Raw genomic sequence first — 23536 nt, forward strand, 5'->3', positions numbered from 1 at the left:
TCCCTGCCATCCTGGCATCATCAGATGCAGACCTTTTCCAAGACCTCCACAGTATTATGGGCCATTCTTTCAGCTGCAGCTGAGTCCTGGGCTGTTATGCTTCCAGGAGAGTTCTCTCTGGGGAATGCTTTCCCTTTATTGCCCTTGATTGTTCCCCTAGACCACTTGCCTTTGATCTCCTGTTAGATAATTTTAACTAGATTGCTTTGCTTCTGTGAAACAGGTTTTGCTAGTTCCTGCAGGTGAGGTGGGACTGGGGAAAATGGCCTCTTCTTGTTTTCTCTCCATGCTCAGTGGCACATGGTCCTCCCTGGAAGTCCTGCCTGTTAGGGCCCGTGATCAAAGGAACCAGTGTGACACAAAAGCGGAAGCTGGAAGTTAAACAGAGCTTTATTCCGTGCCTAGCATCAAGAATCATACAGGGCTGTCTCTAAGGTGGGAGAGAGTGACCCTGTCTAATCTCACAGGCTACTTTTATAGGCCCCAGCCACGTGGCTGGGCTGGCCTACACAGGTGGCCAATGGAATTCAACATGGTTGATTGATGGCCGGGGCAACCACTGACACCTTTGCTGTTTGAAGGGGCCTATCATCTCCTGGGCTTCTGGCGCACTGCTCTGAGGACAAGGGAAAGGGAGGGAGTTTCCTGGCAGGCCAAGGGGGGGGTAGGGTGGGGAGGAATTGGGGGAGTCCCTTTCACTGCCCAGCATCTGTAACCCAGGTAAGCAGCATTCGTCCGGGCAGTGGGTGTCCCCCGGCTCTGAGGTCACATCCTCTAAGAGGCTTTTTCAAAGTAAGTGTTGGTCTTTTCCCAGTCCTGGGCTGAGCTCAGGGCCTGGGCACTGTCCTTGGGCTTTCTCAAGGCCAGAGCTCCACCACTGAGCCTCAGCACCGCTTCTGTCCTTTCTGTGAACCGGGTCTTCGTGCATGCCAGGCCAGCACGCTGCCACGAGGCCACACTCCCGGCCCCCCCAGTAAGTTTTCAGTGTTCTAACCAGCCTTGACTGTCGTTCTCGCACACACGTGTGAATGGCTGTGGAGGTTCTCCTGCGGGTGGACCATCTCCTCAGCTAGACGGCCTTGTATGCGAGGCTGATCTATTGATCTTTCCCTCACAGCTAGAAAACTATTTAACCCCCAGGTCCACGCAGCCCGGCAGGCGGGGAGGACGCTGGCCACCAGGCCGGGGCGGCAGCGCTAGGGGGCCGCAGAGGGGCGGGTCTCACAACGGGGCCAATGGCCTCCTTCGCTAGCCAGGAAGGGGGCGTGTCGGGGGCGTGTCTGCGCCAATCAGCAACGCATGCAAATGAAGCCGCCAGACGCCGCTGGCTGCAGAGCCGTCCGGAGGTCTCAGGCTGTGGCGGGCGGTGACGCCGGGAAGACCCTCTGGTCACCCCGAGAGCAGGCGGGCGCTCCAGACAGGGCCGCCCGGAGCCGAGCTGCTCCGCGCCGAGGCCGGGGGAGGGGACGCGGCGACCCCGCCCACTCGTCGCTATCGTCACCCCCCCCCGCCGCGGCCACGCCCCCCAGTCCCGGAAGTCGTCCGGATAAGGGAGGGCGGCGCCGGAAGTCCCGCCCTCGCGGCCCGGAGAACGGTGTCCCGGAAGGGCCCGTCCCAGCCGGCTCGCTGCGCGCGCGACTTCCCCGGGCGGACGTGTGCGGACCCGGGCCAGAGCGGGAGTGGCCCGGCGAGCGCCCGCAGGAATGGCGGCCCCGACCATGAAGGAGAGGCAGGTGTGCTGGGCAGCCCGCGACCGGTACTGGCGGTGCCTGGACGAGCACGCCGAGGCCGCCGCCCGCTGCCGCGAGCTGAGGAGCTCCTTCGAGGACAGCTGCCCGCCGCAGTGGGTAGGCCGGGCCGGGGCTGCGAGGGCGGCGGGGGGCCGGGAGAGCCGGGAACCGGGAACGGCGGGGACCAGTCCTGGGCCTGAGCTCAGGGCCTGAGCACTGTCCTTGGACTTTCTCAAGGCTGGAGCTCTACCACTTGATCCTCAGCACCACTTCCGGCTTTTTTCTATGTATGTGGTACCAAGGAATCGAACCCGGGTCTTCATGCATGCTAGGCAAGCACTTTAACCACTAGGCCACACTCCCTGCCTGTTCTTAGTATTTTGCAGGATAAGCTATTTTTCCAATTCCCTATGGGAAAAGGATGTAAATAAGAATGAAGCCAAGTCTTTAATGTTCTGGTTTTACATGAGTTAACCATAAATGTAATTTTAAGTATGTAAACAGTTACCAACACTTCAAATGCTGTTAAAATCGTGTGTTCCGCTGAGCATTTCCCTGCCCTTAATTTGGGGAAAAGGCTGCCTCCCAGATGGTGCCTCCAAAGCAAGATAAAAGTGAACGTGACTTAAGATCCAGTGAAAGGTGTCATGCGTTCTTTACGAGTATTTAACATAAAGAATGTGAAGGAAGATCTAGGTTTTGGTGAGCAGGGCTGGCATGGACAGCAGCAGTTGAGTGCAGTGTCGCATGTGTGAGTGGTGAGTAAACTCCAGTGATCCCAGGGGACTGACCTCTTCTTAGAGGACCTGGGTCTGTCCTAATAAACATGTGGGTTCTGGATGGGGCAGATGGAGAAATGTCACAGTCATCAATCGCAAGAGGTGCTGAACCTGCCCAGCAGCTGGGTGTGTGTGGACCTGAAGCCTGCTTCCCCACCTTAAGAGGCCCGTGTGCAGTCAAGCCTGGTCCTCACCTGCTTTCAGGTCCTCCAGACCCTCAGGAGGTCGGCTGAGGGGCCGGACTCCCACGTGCCTTTCATTCACTATCAGGGGCGCTCTGCAGTTCCAGAATACAAATCACTTGTATTTGCCAACAGCTCACACCAACGAATCTAGGTTGTGCTTTTGCTTATGTGAGCTTTATAGCTTACCCAGGTGTCAAACCTTTTGTCTCAACAGATCAAATATTTTGATAAAAGAAGAGACTATTTGAAGTTTAAGGAAAAATTTGAAGCAGGTGAATTCCAGCCTTCACAATCAACTGCAAATTCCTAGGCCGTTCTTGAACTTTCCACAAGGACTGAAACGACTCTTCCTGCTCATTCAGAGACGTGGTGCCGATTCTGAGATAGGAACCTGGAGTCACCTGACCACTATCAGCACTGCAACCTGTGTATGGCACTCGGTAACTAAGACAATCAAGGAACAGAAAGTTCCCATCTTTCAAATGCTGAGCTGAAGAGCAATAAATATGCTTTACCTTCATCTAGTAAGAAATTTCTTTGAAGAAAAAACATCTATAAAAACACATTGTCATTTGCCTTTCTGGAACAGGAGCCAAGCAGCAGGTGAGTCTCTGCAGTTGGTACATTAGACAGGAAGTAGGCTGTCATGTGTTTGAAGTTCCCATTTAAGCAAATGCAGTGGTACTGGATCCGGGTCAGAGAGAACTCAGACTTGTCAAAACCCCATGTGGACGGGCACACATGGGGGGGGCAGGTGAGAGGACATCTCATGTGCAGAGGCCCTGCAGTGACCCCAGCAGCAGCTTGCAGCACACACTGCGCAGAGCAAGACTGGAGCATCACTGCAGCACAGAGAAGGGATAGGAGATGATGGGCAAGGAAGCGTCTTTTGTACACTGGAGTATGTTCAAGTGTGGAGAGGATGAGTGAGGCAGGGCCCGGGGTACACCACTGCTGCAGCCTGTGCAGCTCCCTTGCCTCAGCCTGAGGACACAGCCCTGTCCGTCCAAGCCCCCTGTAAGGCTCACTGCTGTGGTATCTTGAGGCACCTGGCACACCAGTCCTTTGGGGCTCGGGTTTGTAGTCAGTCAGAATACAGGTAGCACTCATGACCGTCGCCCACGTGTTGCCCCTCCCAGGGAGCTGGCTTGGCACTTCACCAGGTGATTTTCCCAGGTGGAGGAGCATGGACCAGAGGTGGCTGGTGCAGGGGTGCGGTTTCCCGGGCTTCTGTAAGGCAGGTGTGGGTGCTCAGGAACAACTGCTCAAGACTCGTTTGTAGGAAGAACATAATATAAAAAATCAAAACATGTTTATTAAGTTACTTAAAATTTCTGCTAAAAAGGCATTCTGAGTTTATAAAAAAGTTTAAAAGGTAGGCACCCAGCACCTCATGCCTAGAAACTACTCAGGAGGCTGAGATAGGAGGATTGAGGTTCAAAGCCAGCCTGGGCAGCAAAGTCTGTGAGACTTTAGTCACCACAAAAACCAGAAGTAGAGCTGTGGCTTAAGTGGTGGAATGCTAGCCTTGAGTAGAAAACTCAGGATAGCATCCAGGCCATGAGTTTAGCCCCAGGCCAGGACTGATATCCCCAAAGGATGGCTGACATGGGTAAATTAAGGCACAGGAAAGGGTTTGGTGTTCACTCCTTCCAGCACATTTCAGAACTCCCACTCTGCTCTGTGGAGGGCGGGGCATGCCTGGTGGGCTTGCCCCGCTGTCGGGTATACTCCCAGATCAGCAGGGCGGCGCTCACGTGTACATTCAGGGAGCGGACCACACCCTGCTGCGGGATCTCCACACACACATCCAGCTGCTGGATCAGCCTGGCCGGGATCCCTTCCCGCTCGTTCCTGTAGAACAGGCAGTAGTCAGCTCCCCACACCACAGGCAGGTCTTCCCTCCCACCCCAGAGGGGTGTAAGGAGAAGCAGTGAAGTAGCCAAGCTGTCCCCCCAGCAGCCCACCAGGGGGAGTGAGGCAAACCGCCCACGGCACGGGCCCGGGAATCGCCTCACCCCAACAGAAGGAGTGACTTCTCGGGGAAGCAGTACTGGTCAAGGGTTGCGCTCCTGGCCGTCTGCTCCGCCCCAATGACGGTGTAGCCTTCTGCCTTTTTCTGCTGCAGATAGTCACCCAGCTGTGCGGGCTTCACCTGGCGAGGGAGAGGCGGGTTAGTCAGCCACGCCCACAAAAACTTATAAGAACTGTCATTCAAAAGGACTTTCTTCATCGTCAGCACATTGTAAGATTATATCCAAACAAAAAGGGAGGCAGAACAGAATACATTTTATGACTAATTTTGCTTTGTCAAGAGCTACCTGATCAGTGGTTCCTAAAAATACAAGAGAAAATCAATGGCTCAGGTACCAAGTGGGGCTGTACTTCAGGGGCAGTACTGGGATTTGAACTTGGGACACGGCACTCGCCAGGCAGGTGACCAACACTGGGCCCAGTCTGCTAGCCCTGTGGTTTGAGTATTGCTGCTATTCGGGAGATCTCGAGAAGTGAGCTCGGGACCAGCGCAGACAGGAAAGTCAACAGATCCCGCCTCCAGAGTGACCAGCAAAAGGCTAGGCTGGAGGACAACATCCGCCAAGCATATTCCAGATCCTGAGTTTGAAGCCCAGGACTAGCAAGGGAAAACGATCACGAATCTTTTGTGAGAAAAGGCCTGGTACACGAAGACAGCCAACCACACCATGCAGAGCCACGAGCCGGGAGTGGAGCCATAGGCCTTCCACCCACCTCCACGAGAGGAAGCCACTGCTCCGCAGAAACGCTGAGGTGCTGGAACTGCCTGTCCTGGACGCACTGGAGACTCCCCACCACCAGCGCCGCGGCCCCGAACACCTCGCAGGTCCGGCACAGCGCTGCGCAGAACAGCCTCGCGTCACCCAGGGCGCCGGCCCCGCCCAGAACAGCCTCACTGAGAGGGAGGGCCACCTGGCGGGGCACAACCCGAGGGGGTGGAAAGGAAACTGCCTGGGGACTGCCCCTTCACCTCCTAAGTTGGTGGGCTTGTCCACGAGCGAGGCCACGACGACCAGCCTGCTGACAGCCTTCCCAAGCCGGGCCGCTCGGCCCTGGGCCTCCACCTCCAGCTCTGCCTCGGGGGCGCCCGGTCTCCACGGGATGACCTTCTTCTGCACGTTGGCCCCCTCCACTGGGCTGCCCGCGTCGTCCAGCGCAGAGCCTGGGAGCAGAAGGGAAACAGCCCAAGTGTGTGCAGACCCCAGCGCCTGTGCTTCTTCACACCCCATACATGCATTTAATGGTTCAGGGCAAGACCACTTTTGGGGGTGGGGAGTGCTAGGCAGGTGTTCTACCACTTGAACCACAACTCCAGGTCTTGTGCTTTTCCTACACTAGTCCTCCAGTCTCTCCCCAGTGTAACAGATGTAGACATGCACTGCCAAGACCAGCTCAGAATGAGATTGAGCTAAAGCTTAACTGAAGCGCTTTTCTTGGTTGGGTTCAATGTCAGCTCTCCTAGCCAGTACACTATGACGTTTCATGAAAGTTGGAAATGCAATTTTCACCTTGCAGCATATCCAAAGGGGTAAACAGAATCTGGACAGGGTTGTGATCTGTAAACTTTTTCTCTTGGAGGTAAATACAATATGGTGTAACTTACAAAGGTGCTACCTCAGGTTAGAATGTTTATGGAAATGTGTTCCTGCAAACAAAATGAGTAAGACCTGTATCTTAAATTATTCCACAAGCACCGTGTCACCCTGGTAAGATGAAGTGCGTGAGCCAGGAACACATGAACCTGGGTGCCTCCCCTTCCCCAGCTCTGTCCTCCACAGGAGGTGTCAGGGAGCTTGGGTTACAGACAGGCACAAAGATTACCCGTGTCTGCGAGAGGGAGGGAGGCTCTGTGATCAAGACACAGAGGCTTTTGCGGGGAGCAGGCATGCAGCAGGGAGCAGAGTGGACAGCAGATAGCAGGCATACAGCAGGAAGCAGAGTGGACAGCAGGTAGCAGACATGCAGGAGGGAGCAGGGTGGACAGCAGATAGCAGGCATGCAAGCAGAGGGCAGGATGGACAAGATAGCAGGCATGCAGCAGGAAGCAGTGGACAGCAGGTAGCAGACATGCAGCAGGGAGCAGGGTGGACAGAAGATAGCAAGCATGCAGCAGAGGGCAGGGTGGACAGCAGGTAGCAGGCATGCAGCTGAGGGCAGGGTAGACAGCAGACAGCCCATATGCACAGGGCCTGTAGTTCCGGGATGACGACCCAGATCCTTACTGACAGCGGTGGGTGAAGCAAGGGCTGCATTGCCGTCCTCAGCCCCTCCGGGCGGGGATGGAAAGTCCCAGCCCACCCAGCCCGGGCATACACAGAGAAGACCCCTCCCTGTAATCCTGAAGGACCGACACCCTATCCAAAAATAACATGCCTAGCGGGTACGGATGCAGTGGTAGAACACCAGCCTAACAGCAAAACCCTGGGTTCAAGCCTCAGTGCTCGAGCTGGGGAAAAGGGGGGGAGGGTAACAGCAGAGCAGGCAGCGATGGAGATGGAGGAGACAGAAGACTGTGACCAAGAGCTGTCTCTACCTCTCAGGAGAGGAACGAGTACTACCTGATAATCCCACTGAGGAGAGAAGTGGATTTTATCTAGAGGCTGTTTGTAACCAAGTCAGTGTACAGCTGAAAGCCTGTCCAAGCCATGCGGTGAGCTCTCCTAACCTCTACACAGAGGCAGGTGTCCAGGTCAGTGCTGAGGTGACAGTACCGACACCCGTCCAGTGTCAAGTGGGCGTGTCTCACCTGCATCCTGCTGCGACCACTCCCCAGGACGTAGCTCCAGGAGTGGAGTCCGAGGGAGGAGCCAGCGGGAGCCCGCGCAGGAGGGCACGTCTGTGAAGCTGCAGAACCTGTCCAGGGGCAGCCACTCCTCCTCCACGAGGCCGGACAGCCGCGGGAGGGCGTGAAATATGGTCTGCACAGAGAGCCGGAAGCTCAGCCGTGGCTCTACCCCAGGTGCACCTGTGCGCCTCCTCCCAGCCATGTGTGCTCGCTCGTCTAGGGCGGCAGTGCCCCCGCCTGCTCCTCCTCAGCTCTGAGGAGCCGTGCGGGTGCCTCGACACTACGTAACACCGCCGGGCCTGGTGAAGCTCACTGCACGGGAACGCGTCCTATTCAAGGGAGGGACACTGCTGGGGAAAAACCTCCCACCCAGACCACCAAACTCCACAAGCCATGCTATTCGAGCTTCTTGGTGCCTTCCTCACCACGGTTAGCTGGGTGGCCTGGGGGAGGAGCCACGTGACCTTTTTGGGCTTCGATACTGTGTGTGTGCGCGCGCGTGTGTGCGATCCTGGGCTTGAACTCGGGGCCTGGGTGCTGCCCTGAGTTTCTTTTTTCCTTCCAGGTTATGCTCTACCACTTGGCGGTTCTCTGGAGACCCAAGTCTCACAGACTTTCCCCCTCTTTCCTGGCATGACAGTCCTCAGATCCCAGCCTCCCGAGCAGCCAGGATGTGATGGAAGGCTGGAGCAGGATGAAGAGAGCCTATGCAGCTGGAGAGCTGGAAGGAGCAGGCTCCAGTCCCAGCCAGCTGGAAAGAGGGAGACTAGCAAGGACACAACATGAGCTCTGATCCTCTAAAATGAACCGCACACCTTGGGGGTGAGGATGGGCGGGAAACCCCGGGAGAGCAGGGAGGGCCACCGTCTCCCCTAGAAGCGATCCACAGCCTTGCTTTCCCGTAAGTTCTTCACAGGGAAGGTCGGGTCAAATGTCCCCACTTCAAAGACAGCAGCACATTGTGATTAAGGGGATAGAGGAAGCCCTGTGCTGCATGCCAGCGTCACCAACGACACACTAACAGTGCGGTCCTGTTCCCGTGCAGCGGGCTTCAGTGCAATAAAATGTCCTCACTCACTCCTTGTAGAAATCTGGCTTTACAAGCCAGACACTGCCAGAGAAGAGACAGCCAACTGTCTGCTTGGGAGTGAGAAACCACTTCCCTGCAGGGCTGGCAGGGTCCTCTGAAGGCTTGACAGTGTTCTGGGATGGGTGTAGGGGAGGAGGGGAGGAGGGAGGAGAGCCTGGGCAGCGGGGGAGATGGGGAGTCTGGGGTGAGGACCCAGGGACAGTACGCACACAGCCCCCTTGCCTACCTCCAGACAGTAGTCCTCCAGTGGGTGGAAGTGGGCAAAGAAGAAGTGGTCCTGGACTCGCTGCCAGTTCCTCCTGGCGTTCCTGGGGACAGGTGGGTGGAGAGCCGGTGAGGCGGGGGGAGGCCGCCTCTGACCCATGCAAGTTCTGCCTGCTTCCAGGCAGCTTTACCCTAGACTTGGACCTGGCTCCAACATCCATGTCTTCCTAAGAGTTCACACTGCTTGAGCGTCTTGAGAAAAATATCTGACACTGACTGATGGTGCCTACATCTCAAATTCACAAAACCTCCAGCGGCCCGAGAGAGCTTAGCAGTCGTAAGAAGCAACAGGAAACACAGCGGTAGACAAAGAAGCCCATGCAGGCGCCAACAGGGCAGCTCAGGGACCTGGTGGTGCTGTGGGCAGGGCCACTTGCTGCAGCACTAAGAGGACACTAGCCAACCAGCGGTCACCTGTCAGAACAGGGGGGCAGAGTAACAATAGGGGGTGGAGACCGGAACATTACGAATCTGTGCCCTGAAGATGGCGGCTGGAACTGGCTCACTGGGGACAAAGCGATGCCCAGGAAGGTGACAGGCTGGAGTCTCCCACTCCTCCAGGCTCTCCCGGAGGGAAGAACGGCTCTGGGCATCCCTACCCTGCGGTGTGCAAGCCTTCTGCCTGGCCGAGGCCGCGCTCGATCACCGAGGTCCACACAGCACACTCCTCCACGCCCATCGCGCAACACAGCCGCCAGACTTTCTTGAGGGCGACCAGCGCGTACAGCCGCACGCTGAAGTTGTGGCTGAGACACCACTGCATGGCGACAGCCAGGGCCTGCTTCAGCACCGGCTTCTGTTGAGGGAAAGGCTCTGGTCACCCACGTGGACCCGACAGCAGGCTCTGTGCAGCGAGTACACGGCTCCCTCCCCGTGGCCGTCTGTCACCTCCCTGGGAGGGTGGGTCCTCCTGGCCCACCCGCGGGAATGGGGAAATGACTGCCACTCAGTCACCAAGTCCAGTGAGACAAGTCCTAAAGACCCCAGACCCATGTGCAGGACGTCAGGAACTGTGTACCACAAGTCCACAAACTCGGGGCCGTCCAAGCACGCATGCACACGCGCGCACACACACACACGTGCCGATGTGTCATTGTGCATTTGTGTCTGATGCACATCATGGCCAGAAAAGAAGAAAAAAATAATCACAAAAAATACAAGGAACTCGCCACACACTTCAAACCTACCTTTTCTGGAATATTTTGCACGATGATGTCCAAATGTGACAGAACAGACAAAAACGTACAAATACTCGTTTTAAGCTTTTCTTCACCCTGAAAGAGAATTTGATCGACAAGTTTTGGTTCCACTTCCTGAGGCCCTGGGCTAGACTTGGGGGGAAGGCTCAGGAGGCAGCCCCTCTTGAGGCGACCAGGACTGCAGGGACTCCAGGCAAGTGGCAGAGGGCACTCCCCCAGCCAATGGGGCCGGCCCAGCAGCTCACAGACAGCCCGTGCAGCCAAATCTCCTGGCTGCAGGGCTGGAACAGGATGAGCAAAGGCACAGAAGCAAATGCAAGACAAGTAGGTGGGCGTGAGCATGCGCTGTCCACGGAGGCAGGACGGGAGCCAACCCACCCATCCACTGGAGTCACACAGTCAACACCATTCCCCCTGCTGTGTTCTAAAACAGCACAGCAGTCTGCTTTACTTACAGATGAAAAGCAAGCCCAGAGCTTTGGGAGGAACTGAGGGAATTTATGGAGCACCAAGATAATAACCCATTCCACGGAATATTTTATGGAAGCTTGGTTGTTGGTGAAGCCAGCCTGGAAAATCTTGTCAATAACTCCATTCAAGAAGTTCTGAGAAAAGCAAAGTTCGTGTATTAAGTTGTAAGTGGACACTCAGTGAATGTTGGTGGAAGTGAAACCACGTCACTCAGTGTCAACAGCGCTGGCTCCATGTCCCCGAGGGTCTCGGGAACCCCAGGGCAGCACGGAAGGGTCCGTTTTTCAAGCAGAATACTTTTGTACTTTTAAGACAGCTCATGAATCGGGATGATTGAGTCATAGGAGATGTTATGCCAAATGGTGAGGACAGAACGCGTTATACCTGGTCGAGTCTGGGGAGAAGAACAAGCAGCGTCTGCCATATGCGGTTCTTCACGCGATGCTGCAGCGAGTTCTCATAGTACCGCGCTCTGGACGTGGACACCAGCTCGTCCTACGGGGAGGGGGTTGGCTCAGACTCTCCGAGCACTCACTGGGGGCAGAGACCTCTGCCCCCCCCCACGGGAGCACAGGACAGAGCTTCTGAAAACCTTTCAAACACGGGGCCCTGAGACTGGGATTGAGGGGGACAGGGCACCTAGTGGGTGGAACAATGCAGGGAGACCCTCTGCAATGTGACACGGAATGAAGACCCTCCAGGAGCGGGGGCGCAGAGCCATCTCCAACCTCAAGGTGGCAGCAGCTGGCCATGCCATCAAGGTCCGGCCCCCTGCAGGCTCTGCTCCTCCCTGGGTGGTGTGGCTTCCCTCTCTATGACCCCCACCACACCCAACCCTGCTCCTCAGAGCTCACTCTGACCAGCACAGCCCCTGGTGCCAAGTCAGCACGGTGTCTGTGCCTGCCCCGCCTCCTGCGTAGGGTGAAGGGACACGGCTGAGGCAAGGCCCGCACCCCGTCAGCGTTCTGAGGGGTGTGTTCTCCTGACCCACTTCAGACTCAGTGCATTCTCAGGCAGGAAGGCCCGGGGCTGGCTCCACACCATCACCGTGCTCCCTCTGAGCGCCATGCTCCCTGAGCTCACCATCCTCCCTTGGCCTCGCTCTTCTCTACACAGCCACCAGTTCTTCAGGCTTCATCAGCCTCCTGCGCCCGCTTCAAGAGTGCAGAAACAACGTCTAGGGCCTTGTTCCTCCTGACTGCTGAGGTTCAAACCCAGGCCCTGCTTGCCCGGTCCAGTCATGCCTCTACCACTGAGCTGCCCCAGCCCCTTCCTCAAAAGTGTGGTGACATTCCTGTGTTCGCGGGGTGGCTCAGGCTGGCAGTCAAGGCGCCTGGGCACGCCCCAGCTCCGCGCCAGTCCTGTGGAAGGGACAGACAGAGCCTGTGCCGTCTTCACCAGGAGTAACAAGCCCCTGGACACAGCGAGCGTAGCGCTCACGTATAAATGACTCAGCAGAGCAAAGAGCTGGAGTTCCCTTTGCCTCTGCATGGGAGCACGGTGCGTGGGCTGTCTGCTGTGGCACACGGCGTGGCACAGCAGGCGGCAAGTCCTGAGACACGGCTCTGCACTCCGCCAGGTCCCGCCTCTTCTGGGCTGATGGCCTTTTGGGTCTTGGTGGCACTGGGGTCTGAGTGAGCCCCGTTAAACTTCTTACATGACACTATAAGGACCTGAGCTGCAGACCATCACTGCCAAGACACAGCCCAGGCTCTGGACAATGACCTGGTTAGAGGCAAAAGTAGCGTGAAGCCAAAGAAAGCATATTTACTTTATCCAATAGCTTGGTTACAAGATCTTCCATGAACAGCCTGTGGGAAACGTTGGAGCCTTCCAGTAAACACAGGAATTTGACAGCACAAATCCTCACGTAACAGTCTTCCCTTTTGGTACTAAAAATACAAAATTATAAACTATATCAACACAATGCAAAAAGAGAAAAATACTCGTTTCAAAATGCAGCAACACACACGTGGAGAGAGACAGACAGACACACACAACCTTGTCTACCACTAAGCAGATCACACTCGGGGGAATTCTGGAGACGGGGCCGCAGAAGGCAGGAACCCCACAATGGGAGAATGTCTGCCTCAAATGCACAAACCTGCTCAGGCCTCTGACCCCGACACAGGAGAGACCCCAGCTGCAGAAAGGGTTCCTCACAGAGGGGGGGCTGGCAGTGCAGCACTGGCTCCACCACCCTCCAAACAGAAACAAAAACCGCTGGGCACTGGTGGCTCACGCCTGTCAGCCTAGCTACTCAGGAGACCAAGATCCTAGGATCCTGGTTTGAAGCCAGCATGGGCAGGAAAGTCCACGGGACTCTTTATCTCCAATTAACTACCAAAAGGCTGCAGTGGAGATGTGGTTCAAGTGGTAGAGAGCCAACCTTGAATAAAAAGGCTCAAGGACAGAGCCCAGGACCTGAGTTCAAGCCCCAGGACAGCAGGATAAAAACACCATGGGGCCGGCCTACAACCAGAACACCCAGCCATCGTCCTGTGCAGGACACAAAGGGTTACAATGGTGACTGCCAACACCGTACGGTGCATCCTGCGGCTGGCAGAGGGCCCAAAGGACAAAGACCTGGGCCGAGCTGGCAGAGGGCCCAAAGGACAAAGCCCTGGGCCGAGCTGGCAGAGGGCCCGAAGGACAAAGCCCTGGGCTGAGCACACCCCAAGGAACAGGGTGGACTCAGGCCCCAGAGCCATCGACTCATTTCACTGGACACAGTTTTACTCTCGTGAGGTTTCAACCCTGGACCTTTGCTAATCAAGTCTCTGGAGTCCTACCCCTATCCTTTTGCATTTTGAATCTGTTCTTCAGGTAAGGTTTTGGGCTTTTGCTTGGGCTAGCCTTGAACTCCAGGTATCCAGGATTATAGGTATGTACGCAGACCATACCTGGCTACATTCTTTTTTAAATTTATTCAATTTTAGTACAGCAGTGAAAGAGGTAAAGGAAAGGCACCATGAAGGATACCCACGCCAGGACACGGCCTTACCTTTCCATAACCACATTGGCTGCACATTCTGGTCCCAGGCTTTCTATGTACGTCTGGACATCCTGAATAAGTCTTTCCAGAAAAAAGATTTTGAGAAGGAAAATGATGAATAACCCAGTGTTAAATTAACCAATGTTTTACACCCTTCTCATTGAAGGGTTCACAGAGTGAAGACACAACCTAACCAAGACGGTGAACTGTAATACAGGCATCTCACCTCTGGTCCCGGCGGAACACAGGTCCAAACACGCAAGCCTCCAGGACAAGCTCGCAATAATTCTTGGCCACTGTCAGGGCCCCCTGGGATGCAGACAGCACCCAAGAGCGGCAGCAATGTGCTATCAGCACGTTGAACACCCCCGTTCTCACGGCCGACAGGTCAATGACCTTGTGTATGATCTAGAACAAGAACAGCGGTCACGCCATCCTTCTACCAAGGTAGTTGTTAAAAACCTGAGTGGCTTCAAATGATAGTTTAATGTGACTGTGAATGGTCTAGAAACGTGAAATTCATTACCGTTTGTACAACTTATTGCAAGCTGATCGATAATCTCTTCATGCGTTACTGGTGATGGTTGCCCAGAACAGCGGGGTGAGAACATTTTGGTTTTCCCTCCCTCCGGCTAAGGCAGCTGGGACAGACTCTAGGCCCCTGGGGTGGGGTCAGCTGAGAGGCCGTGCAGAGAGGGTGATTGAGAGGTAGGACTGGAACTCTACTTCCCTGACCCCACCAGGTGAGGCTCTTGAGCGAGGGGTCCACAGCAGGGGCTGGGGGCCAGACACTCAAGCTCAGGTGGAGTGGCATGGCATCTGCATGTCAACGTCACACGTGCAGTCCCCCTCTCACACATCAGCTTCCTCGAGATGCCCTGTAATGCCTGGAGCACTGTGAGCTATTCCCCACCGCTTAGGAAATCATGACAAGGACGTTTATGTCCTTGCCACACACCTGTGCATCTCATTACAGAACACTTCTCACGAGTAATTTCCTGTCTGAATCTGCGGATGTGGAGGGTTGGCCTCCAGGAATCAGGAAGCCACCCTGAGTATTTTCTCCACATAAGGTATGAAGCCCAGTTTCAGAGGGCAAGGACAAGGGTAGACATTGGCCCTGCCAGGCACAGAAGGCATGAGCCACAGGGGGAAGCCCAGGGCTGTGTTCAGAGTTGCCAACTGCATGCCGCCTCCCACCCCCGCCACACACGCTCACCTCCTTTATTTTCAAGTAGGCCTGGCCCTTGAGTTTTGCAGCGGCCGTAAGAACTTTGTCATCAAAAACAAACTGAACAAAAGCTTTCAAGTTGGGCCAAAATACCAGCCGAGTGTTGCTTCCAGAGGATGTAACTTTCCAGGCCGCATCGAAGGACTCAGTGCAGAGGGACTCGGAGGAGGCCAGGAGCTGGGGAGAGAGCGAGGTGCTGTTCCCGTGCTGGGACCCCCGCCCCTCCTCCCCAGGGTACACTCAGCCCGCGTCTGCTCACCCTGGGAACCAGCATCTTCATACAGCGGAACACAGGCAAGACCCCGTCAGCAGGGAGGACGGCCAGTGCATCCAGCGCAGCCCGCATCATCTCAGCGGGCTCCAGGACACCGCTTTCTGTGCCAGGTACGAGGGCCTGGTGACTCTTCAGCAGGTAGGAGAGGCAGACCCACTGGTCGTGGATGAACTGAGCCACCACTCTCCCCCATCCTTGGGCTCCTGGTGGCAATTCCTCAAGACAACTGCAACGAAAGACACATCACGCCACACTGCCCCCCCATCTATCTCTGCTCCCTTCACACACAGCGATGCAGGCAGTGCTAGGAGGGGCTAGTGACGGGGCAGGGTCTGGAGACTCGAGTGGGCTGGCGCCTGTGGGGCTGTCCTCTCCTGTCCACTCCCTCTGCCCCCGTGACTCCCCACGGGGAGGGAAAGCAGGGCCGAGCAGACGCCAGCCCCTGCTTTGGGATTTCGGGTCTCCAGAACCGAAAGCCACAAGCTATCTACCAGCACACAGACCTGTTTCCCAGCTACCTGCATGGCGGGAGCTTTCACTGCCTGAGGGGAGCCATGACCAGTGAGGGTCAGGCCAGCAGGCTTGTGTTAACCACAGCTCCACCCCATGGAAACCGCTCCCAGACTCTGGGGAAATGACAGGGCCCCTCGCTCACCTGCTGCTTCCTAGGGAGGGCAGGCCGCTCTGCTCCTCTGCCAGGGGCTTCTGCAGCGTCTGGTTGAGCGGAAGAGCAGAAAGGAGCCTGTCCACCGGCCCAGCATCGAGAGACTCTGGCCGGAGCCCAGGCTGCTGGTCAGCAAGCTCACACACAGTGGCCAGGGTGGCCATGCTGACGGCTCTCTGGATCTGCCGAGCAAGCGTCGGCTCCTGTGAGGACACAGGGAACCCCTCTTCTGTACTTTGCACACCTGCAGGTGTCCCCCGCACCCTGACACACGCACTGGCAGAAGCCAAACACACGCCACGTTGTGATCACTGCACCCTGGATGTGAAGTGTGCACATGCATGCACGCATTCACACACACACGTGCGTTCACACACCGACAAGGTAGACGCCGACCCTGCTAACCTAGGTGGAAGAACAGGGAGAGGAAACCAAGGCCTGCAGGAGGACACGAGGGACACTGCAGGAGGACACTGCAGGAGGGGCCCGGGGCCGGGATGGCCCGGAGAGCGGAGTGCGGTGAGGCGAGTGGGGGCTGGTGCTGTGGGCACTGAGTGCAGGTGCAGCATGGCACACTGGCACGGAGGGCAGGGCGGGGGGTGCGGAGCAGAGGCACCAGAGTGGGGCTGTGGAGAAGGCTCCCCCAGGGGCCGTGGACAGAAGCCCCGCCGGCTGTCTGTGCGGCGCACACCAAAAAAGGTGCTCTGTGAGTTCCACATATCCACAATACAACTTCGGGGGGCTACCTGTCCCTCGGCCGTCTGCTGGAGATGCCGGATGCACGCGTTTTTCAGAGGAGGGATGAGTCTGCACACAGGGTTGCCCCTCTTCCACCCCGCCTTCGCATGGAGGCTGGCGAGCTGAGAGAACACCAGCAGGTACAGCCGGCCACGCTCCAGGTCTGCAACCTGCGCAAACAGGAACTGTGAGCAGACGGCGGCCTGCGGCTCCACAGTCCTGGCCCATCCAGGCAAACATGTGGGAAGAGAGGGTGCTGAGCAAAAATGAAAAACAACCAAGGTGTTGTGGTTCAAATGGTAGAGCACCTGACCTAGCAAATGAGAGGCCAAGTTCAGCCCTTTCCCACCACAAAAACACCTCAACAAGCAGCGGGTGGGTGGCCCACAGCTGCAGGACGGCCCTCCTGGCACTCACACCGCGCTCACACACCTGCAGTTGTCTGCCCACACACCGGTTAGGAGGCTGGGGTGGCAAGGCCCTGTACGCAGGGTTGGTGCAGCATCCCCGATCACCACAGCCACCAAACTCTGCTCCAGTCCTCTTGCGAGGACAACAGCATGGAGGGGATGGGGGTGTCACTCCATCTGCCAACCTCCCCAGCGAACAGGAGGGGAGGCCCAGAGCCAGTCACAGAGTGCAGTGACTCACAGGCCCACGGGGCTGTTCCAGTCACTAGTTTTAGGCCTCAGATTTCTGACCCAAGAAAATGGAGAGTAATAACCGCCATGGCAAGGATTTGAAAGACTCCCGGGGGAAAGCATCTGTAATCACAACGCTAGGACTTGTGCGGGTCTCCTCACACAGTAGAGCACACCGCCCAGCGCCCGAGAGCCCCACACAGGCGAGCACGGAATTCAAGGCCAGACTTGGGTGCACCGCAAGACCCTTCCTCAAAACAATAGACATCAAAGAGTCCACAAGAGGGCCGGGAGCGTGGCCCCGTGGTAGAGTTCTTGCCTAGCATGAACAAAACCCTGGTTTCAATTCCTCCATGCCACATACACAGAAAAAGCAGGAAGTGGTGCTGTGGCTTAAGTGGTAGAGCTCTAGCCTTGAGAAAGCTCAAGGGACAGTGTTCAGGCCCTGAGCTCAAGACCCAGGACGAGGGAAAAACAAAACCAATGCAGGAGGAGGAGAAGCTGGGCACGTAGGCAGGCGTGGATGAGCAGCGTGGAAGGCCTCGTGAAAATGGGAGATGCTGTCAGATAGCCTGGCTGAAGGCTGGGCTGCCTCTGGGATCCGGGGGACAATGGGCTGGTGCTGGCCTGGTCACTTCATGTGGGGTTAACAGGCTCAGAGGAGCCACGTCACCTCCCCAGGCCACAGTTCACAATACAGGAGAATGAGACCCAGGGGACTCTTCAGTCAGCAGCGTTTTTACTCCGGAAAGCTGCTTTAAAAGCCATCATTGCATGAAGGTCACTTTCTTTTCTCACACAACAACTGACCGGTAGAAAGAAGGAAGTCACTCACACTCTGTAGCTCATCCACTGTGAGTCTCCTGAGAATGAACTGGGCAACGCTCTCTGTGGCAGACAGGACAGAGCTCTCGAGCAGGGCGGGCACCTCGTCTGTGGAGAAGAATGCCAGAGAAAGTCGTTGGCACAAATACACCTGAAATCCTGGGACATCTGTGTCCCAGAAATTACTTATGGGAAACCAATTCCAGGAACACAACAATCATCTCCACACATGGAAGACTATGGCCAAAACACCCAGGGCCAAGCTCTGGACCCCTCCCCTTCCCCCTGGCTACAAAGACAGAGCAGACAGGGCCAACAGACAGCATGTGCAGCTGTGTGCAGGAAGCCACTGAAGGACTACCATGGCTGCATGCTCGCTGACTGACTGATAGACTGGGACAGCCATATACTCACTGACTGACACCAAACAAGACCTCACACCAAAAAGGCACCCCACCACGCAAGACACCTCACCATCCTGGGAAGTGGGCGCGCTCACTGTGCAAGTGTGCAACAACTTCAACAGCAGCTGGAGGCATCTGTCCGCCCTCAGCAAGGGCACGTAAGCATTGGTTCCGAGCTTGCCCAAGGCATCCAGCAGAGGGTCTAAGAATATCCTCAACACATTCTGGGTCCTCCGCGTTTCACTGGGTGCCAGATGACGCGTCATCAACCGTCTCTTCAAAAGCACCCGGCCATCATTCCCCAGTCATGACCCACCCTGGAGCCCAGTCCAAAGTTATCTCAGGGACACCCAAGACGCCCCCCGTTATGGGACTGTGCTAGAGAAGAAAGCTCCCCAGGCCCACTGTGTCCAACTCCTGCACAGGGACGCAAGGCCAGACACGGCCTCCACCATGCACAAGAGCAAAGCAAATACATGCCAGACCCAGGGGTAAACACTGCAAAGCCTAACGATGCAGAACTCACAACCAACGTCAGTATTGTAACTTGACCAGATAACAGATTTGATGTGAATCAAATTAATTGCTTACTACAACAATCTGGTAATCTTGGTCGCTTCCATTTCTGGAAATATAAATGAGGTCGCTCTACCTCTGTTACTTTCTTAGCATTCAATCACAGGTTTGACAGAGTAGTAGATCAGGCAGTGTTTGTATAATCCCATAAAGGAGTTATATCTTGGGACATGTGCAACTCACTGCACAGGGAAGTAAGACGCCAGAGGTGTCCAGTTAATCTCATCTTATGCTAAGATCTTACTCATCTTCTAACGCTGACATAAAACCAGTGACTATTGTATCCTTCTCTAATTAACCCGACAGCATTTAGTCTATCATTTAATTTGCTGTTCTGAAAGAGCGAATATGCCCTACACTTTGTTAATTTAAGACATTTAGTGTATTACCAGGACTCCAACCCTATCTCTAATAGCTCGGTGACTGAGCAATCACCCACCACTGGAAAGTGAGTACAGCTCATAAGCATGACTAGCCTTCCTCTTCAATGAAGGATAAATTACCCGAATGGAGTCTTCATTCCCTCCACATCTACAGCCAACAAGACCATCAGGGCTGTCAGTCTGGCTTCTGACCAGTCAGGCATATAGCAGCTTTCTTCTGCTGGAATAACAAGATTTACATATTAATAGCATGCTTCAAAAATAATACTTTCTAAGGTCCAATTTGAGGAAATGGGAAGTATGCCTGTGCATACCTAAGTGAGAGGGGTTAGCGTGGAAGGGGCCCTGGGTTGTTTCCCAGCAGTGCATAAAAAGGAAGGAAAGAGGAGAGAAGAAGAGACAAGTGCAGATGGCTTACAACTGTAATCCTAGCTACTCGGGAGGCTGAGGTCTGAGGCTCTCGATTCAAAGCCAGCCCAGGCACGAGAAGTCCATTGAGGCTCTTAGTGCCCATTAACCACCAGAAAACTGGGAGTGGCGCTGTGGCTCAAAGTGGCCGAATGCTAACCTTAAGCTTAAGGACAGTGCCCAAGTCCAGAGTTCAATCCCCATGGCTGACAAAGAGAGAAAGAGAAAGGGGGGGAGGAAGAGGAAGAAGAGAAAGGAAGAAAAGCAAATTTATCCAAGATTTTATCTCCAAAATTATTTTTCATGGTTAGCTCAGACATATTCAGCTCCTAAAAGCAAAAATGAGTCAGTTCCCTTCCACATATTTCCACATTCTAAACATACCTATACATCTAGTTCAGGACTTGTCAAATATAGAACATACTAATATATGAATATGATATGGCTCATGACAATGTGTTAACATGACAATGTTTCATGCCTGTGACCCTAGCTACTTACAAGGTGAGATGGAAGATTTGTGGTCTAAAACCACCTCGGGCAAAGCTAGAGACCCATTTAAAAACAAAGTCAAACAAAAGCACTAAGGGCATGGTTCAAGTGGTAGAAAGCCTGTCTGTCAAGCTTGAGAACTTGAATTCAAACCCCAAGAGAAGAAATAAAGCAATTGACTTGTGTTTGATTCTCACTCTTCGGTAAGCTTTCAGCTCAGCTCCTAAGGCATGGTACACATTTCACCATTTCAAATCTTAGAACCAGCCAAGCGCAGTCAGGAGATGGCATTTCACTGCTGCCACCTGACTTAACTAGAAGCACATCTGAACTCAGTCAACTGCGATACACTCACGCACCCCAAATCCCAAATTAGTGCACAACTCTCTGATGCATTCTGGTTCTGTAAGGATGGACAGACTTACTCTCCCAGGCAGGTGACCTGATGTACTCCTGAACAAGGCTCTTCACAAACCCATTTAAAGATGTCTCTTGGAGGTCTTCTGAGCCAGCTGGGGACTGCCTGAAGCATGCTTCATTAGCATGTAGCCACTCACAGAGCTAGAAAAGAAAACAGTTACAGGATTTTGTTTTTAGAACCCTGACTAAACAAAGGCTCTCCACTTTCTCCAAGCCAATCTTAAGAGGTTGAATTTGCGCCTGCTACTATCTTACAGGACCAGTGTCACCTTATGTGTCTATACACATTTTTCTTTCCATCTGAGCCGTCTATGAAGCTTGGTAACGATAATCGGTTTATGATGTTTCTTTTCCTAGGTAATTACAATGCCTAGTTTTCCTAGTGTTCTGAAGAAATGTGTCTACAAAGGAGGATTATTTGAACATTAAGACTTAAAGTAAGTCTCTGCAGGAAACTGGACAGAACCGGAGATCATCACACTACATGGAGTAAGCCAGGCTCAGAGAGAAAAGTACATCACAGGCCTCCTCCGACTGCAGAGCTACAGAGAAGAAAGAGAGGTCACAATAGAATTAAAACAGTCACAGCGAGGCCGGCTGTAACCACAGGAGACACCGTGGGTGTGCCTGGAAATACTGGAACAAAACTTACTTTGCCCAATCCACACATACTAATTTAAAAACAGACTGAGTGGAACGTCACCCTGGATCGCTGACTCAGATTAACTGGCAGAAGAGACACAAACAGGAGATCTGTCACCCTGTGACTGACATGGTCACTCTTACTGCCACTCACCCTGAACACAGCCTGCTCACTGGCGCTCTCCTGCTTGGCAGGCCAGCCTCTGTCAGGAGTAGGCTGAGTTAAGAGTTCTCAGGGCAAAGACACAATGCTGTGACATTTTTGCAGGGACAGCTCAAGTGGCAGAGCACCTGCCTAGCAGGTGCTGAATTCAAATGCCACCAAAAAAATGGAAAAAGAAAGAAGCCTTTGGCAGATTACACAGCAATCCTGTCTAACAAACAGTAAAACTCCCTCAGAACAAAACCTCTATAAATTTCTTAGACTTGCTTTCTTCTCACCTCTGTCCACAAAGTGGTTCCTCGTCCCAAAGACTCCTCTTGTCGTAGAGACACAAGAAAAGTGGAGACCTCGGACAGTGACACTTTCTCCTAAGCAGGAAATTTAAGAAAAGAATTCAGCATTTATAATTGAACCCTCCACTTCTGGGAGACAGAGGCAGGAGTGCAGTGAGCTCAAGGACAGCCTGATCACTTAGCCAGAGCTTGTCCCAGAACCACCATCAAAAAAGTTAACAAAATCATGGGACTCTGGAGACATATCACTAGTTAAACCCAAAGAAAACTATATTTTTAAAAGATCAGATGAAGGGGTAGGAGAGTGGACTATTAGTGGAGTGCCTGCCTAGCATGCATGAAGCCCTGGGTTCGATTCCTTGGCACCACATGTACAGAAAAAGCTGGAAATGGTGCTGTGGCTAAAGTAGCAGAGTGCTGACCTTGAGGAAAGCCCAGGGACAGTGCTCAGGCCCTGAGTTCAAGACAAAGGACTGGCAAAAAAAAAAAAAAAAAAGAAAAAGAAAAGTTTTGAGCAAGGTCTCACTACATGGTTCAAGGTGACCTCAAATTCAAGATCCTCAGTCTCCCCCAAGTACGATGGCTAGAAGAACATTACCACACACAGCCACTCTTGTCAAGGCCACAGAACCATCAGCCAAGGCAAAGCATCTCCTGAGGAGAGCGAGTCTTGAGGGGGGCAAGCCCAGTTACTTATAAGCTGCCCGTGGCTGCTTGTGGTGAAAGGGAGGAATGCTGACACTACACCCAAGACCGGGCAACCATGCAGTCTAGATGGCGTTGAGCATGTGACCGGTCTCTGCTGCTGTGAGCCTGCTGTGGGCAGGATGCACTTGTAGGCCTCCAGGTGGTATAGAGAGCCAGGAGCGAGTGCCGATCCAGGGAGAGCTCCCCTCCCCTCCCCACTCCCCACTGCCACCCTGCCGCAAGCTGTGGCAGAGCGGGTGGAGTGCGGCCACTCCAAAGCTGGCTGCACTAGACCCAGGGCCTAGACCACCTGTGCCCTGCGCGAGCCTGACAGTCTCATCCAGAGGAGCTTGGGGGTCACCTTGAGCCAAGTCCTGAACAGGACTGCCCAGCGGGCCGCTCCTGCTACCCAGGACAGTGTAAATCCTCCCCGATGCCAGTTCCTCCGCAGTACCCCTCCCTGAGAGGGCCTCGGGGACAGGAGCACCCAAGACAGCCTTACCACGTCCAGCAAGTGCATGGCGGTCTGGAGAAGATAGCACTGCGCAGCTCCTCTCAGCAGGGTCTGATGCGTGATCATGGTACACTGCATCACGTCCCTGCGGCAGACCAGAAGGCGGTCACACTCGCAGGACAGTCCTGTCCCTGCCACTCCTGACACCACCTACATCGGCAGAACTTCATAGCCATTGGTTTCCATATGGCCTCCATGAGATTTCAAGGCACTGTTACGTTTTTTTTGCCGATTCTGAGGCCTGCACGCAGAGGGTGCTCTGGCTGAGCTCTTTTGCACAGGCTAATGCTCCACCACTTTGAGAAACAGCACCACGTCCAGGATTCTGGTTAACGGAGAGTCTCATGGACTTTTCTGCCCAGGCTGGCTCTGAACTGCCATCCTCAGACCTCAGCCTCCTGAGCAGCTAGGGTGACAGATGTGGACCACCAGTGCGCAGCACTTCCAGTTTAATATGAAGCAAAATTCTTTTGGAAATTAGGCCATAGAGAAAGACATTTTAAAATTCAATTTACATTTTTATACCAAATGTGCAGATCTTTAGGTGGTCAAAAATCCACTAGCACAGGAAGGTGGTGCAGAGGAACTAATAGTTCATGAGAAAGTAACAACCAAGGGGACGATGGACGGAATTCTCTTCCTCTTACAA

General features: G+C 54.4%; 2 protein-coding genes across 4 annotated transcripts in view; one reads left to right on the top strand and one right to left on the bottom strand.

The window, feature by feature from the left end:
• Window positions 1-1569: 1569 nt before the first annotated feature.
• Window positions 1570-8563, top strand: Coa6 (cytochrome c oxidase assembly factor 6). The gene is made up of 3 exons (XM_090318748.1): window positions 1570-1847; window positions 2909-3297; window positions 8079-8563. The coding sequence occupies exons 1-2, from the start codon at window positions 1704-1706 to the stop codon at window positions 3002-3004; spliced, it is 240 nt and encodes a 79-aa protein (XP_090174874.1). The 5' UTR covers window positions 1570-1703; the 3' UTR covers window positions 3005-3297; window positions 8079-8563.
• The window catches only part of Tarbp1 (tRNA guanosine 2 -O-methyltransferase TARBP1), a 30561-nt gene continuing 11018 nt past the window's right edge, over window positions 3994-23536 (bottom strand). For 2 of the 3 annotated variants that reach the window (XM_090318737.1, XM_090318741.1), the window contains exons 8-30: window positions 22876-22972; window positions 21672-21761; window positions 20594-20729; window positions 19389-19488; window positions 18380-18552; window positions 17916-18013; window positions 16448-16609; window positions 15693-15904; window positions 15023-15263; window positions 14752-14940; window positions 13759-13940; window positions 13542-13613; window positions 12309-12429; window positions 10922-11032; window positions 10522-10671; window positions 10055-10141; window positions 9467-9663; window positions 8830-8911; window positions 7475-7646; window positions 5699-5890; window positions 5443-5567; window positions 4713-4849; window positions 3994-4548 (exon numbers count right to left, since the gene is read on the bottom strand). In XM_090318737.1, the coding sequence (XP_090174863.1) occupies window positions 4338-4548; window positions 4713-4849; window positions 5443-5567; window positions 5699-5890; window positions 7475-7646; window positions 8830-8911; window positions 9467-9663; window positions 10055-10141; window positions 10522-10671; window positions 10922-11032; window positions 12309-12429; window positions 13542-13613; window positions 13759-13940; window positions 14752-14940; window positions 15023-15263; window positions 15693-15904; window positions 16448-16609; window positions 17916-18013; window positions 18380-18552; window positions 19389-19488; window positions 20594-20729; window positions 21672-21761; window positions 22876-22972 (3337 nt within the window). In that variant the 3' untranslated portion in view covers window positions 3994-4337. The remainder of the gene's footprint in view (window positions 4549-4712; window positions 4850-5442; window positions 5568-5698; window positions 5891-7474; window positions 7647-8829; window positions 8912-9466; window positions 9664-10054; window positions 10142-10521; window positions 10672-10921; window positions 11033-12308; window positions 12430-13541; window positions 13614-13758; window positions 13941-14751; window positions 14941-15022; window positions 15264-15692; window positions 15905-16447; window positions 16610-17915; window positions 18014-18379; window positions 18553-19388; window positions 19489-20593; window positions 20730-21671; window positions 21762-22875; window positions 22973-23536) is intronic. The other variant, XM_090318738.1, reaches the window with a different exon arrangement.

The sequence above is a fragment of the Megascapheus bottae genome, chromosome 26 (genome assembly GCF_031878675.1).
Source record: "Megascapheus bottae isolate mThoBot1 chromosome 26, mThoBot2.hap1, whole genome shotgun sequence".
Lineage (NCBI taxonomy): Eukaryota > Metazoa > Chordata > Mammalia > Rodentia > Geomyidae > Megascapheus > Megascapheus bottae.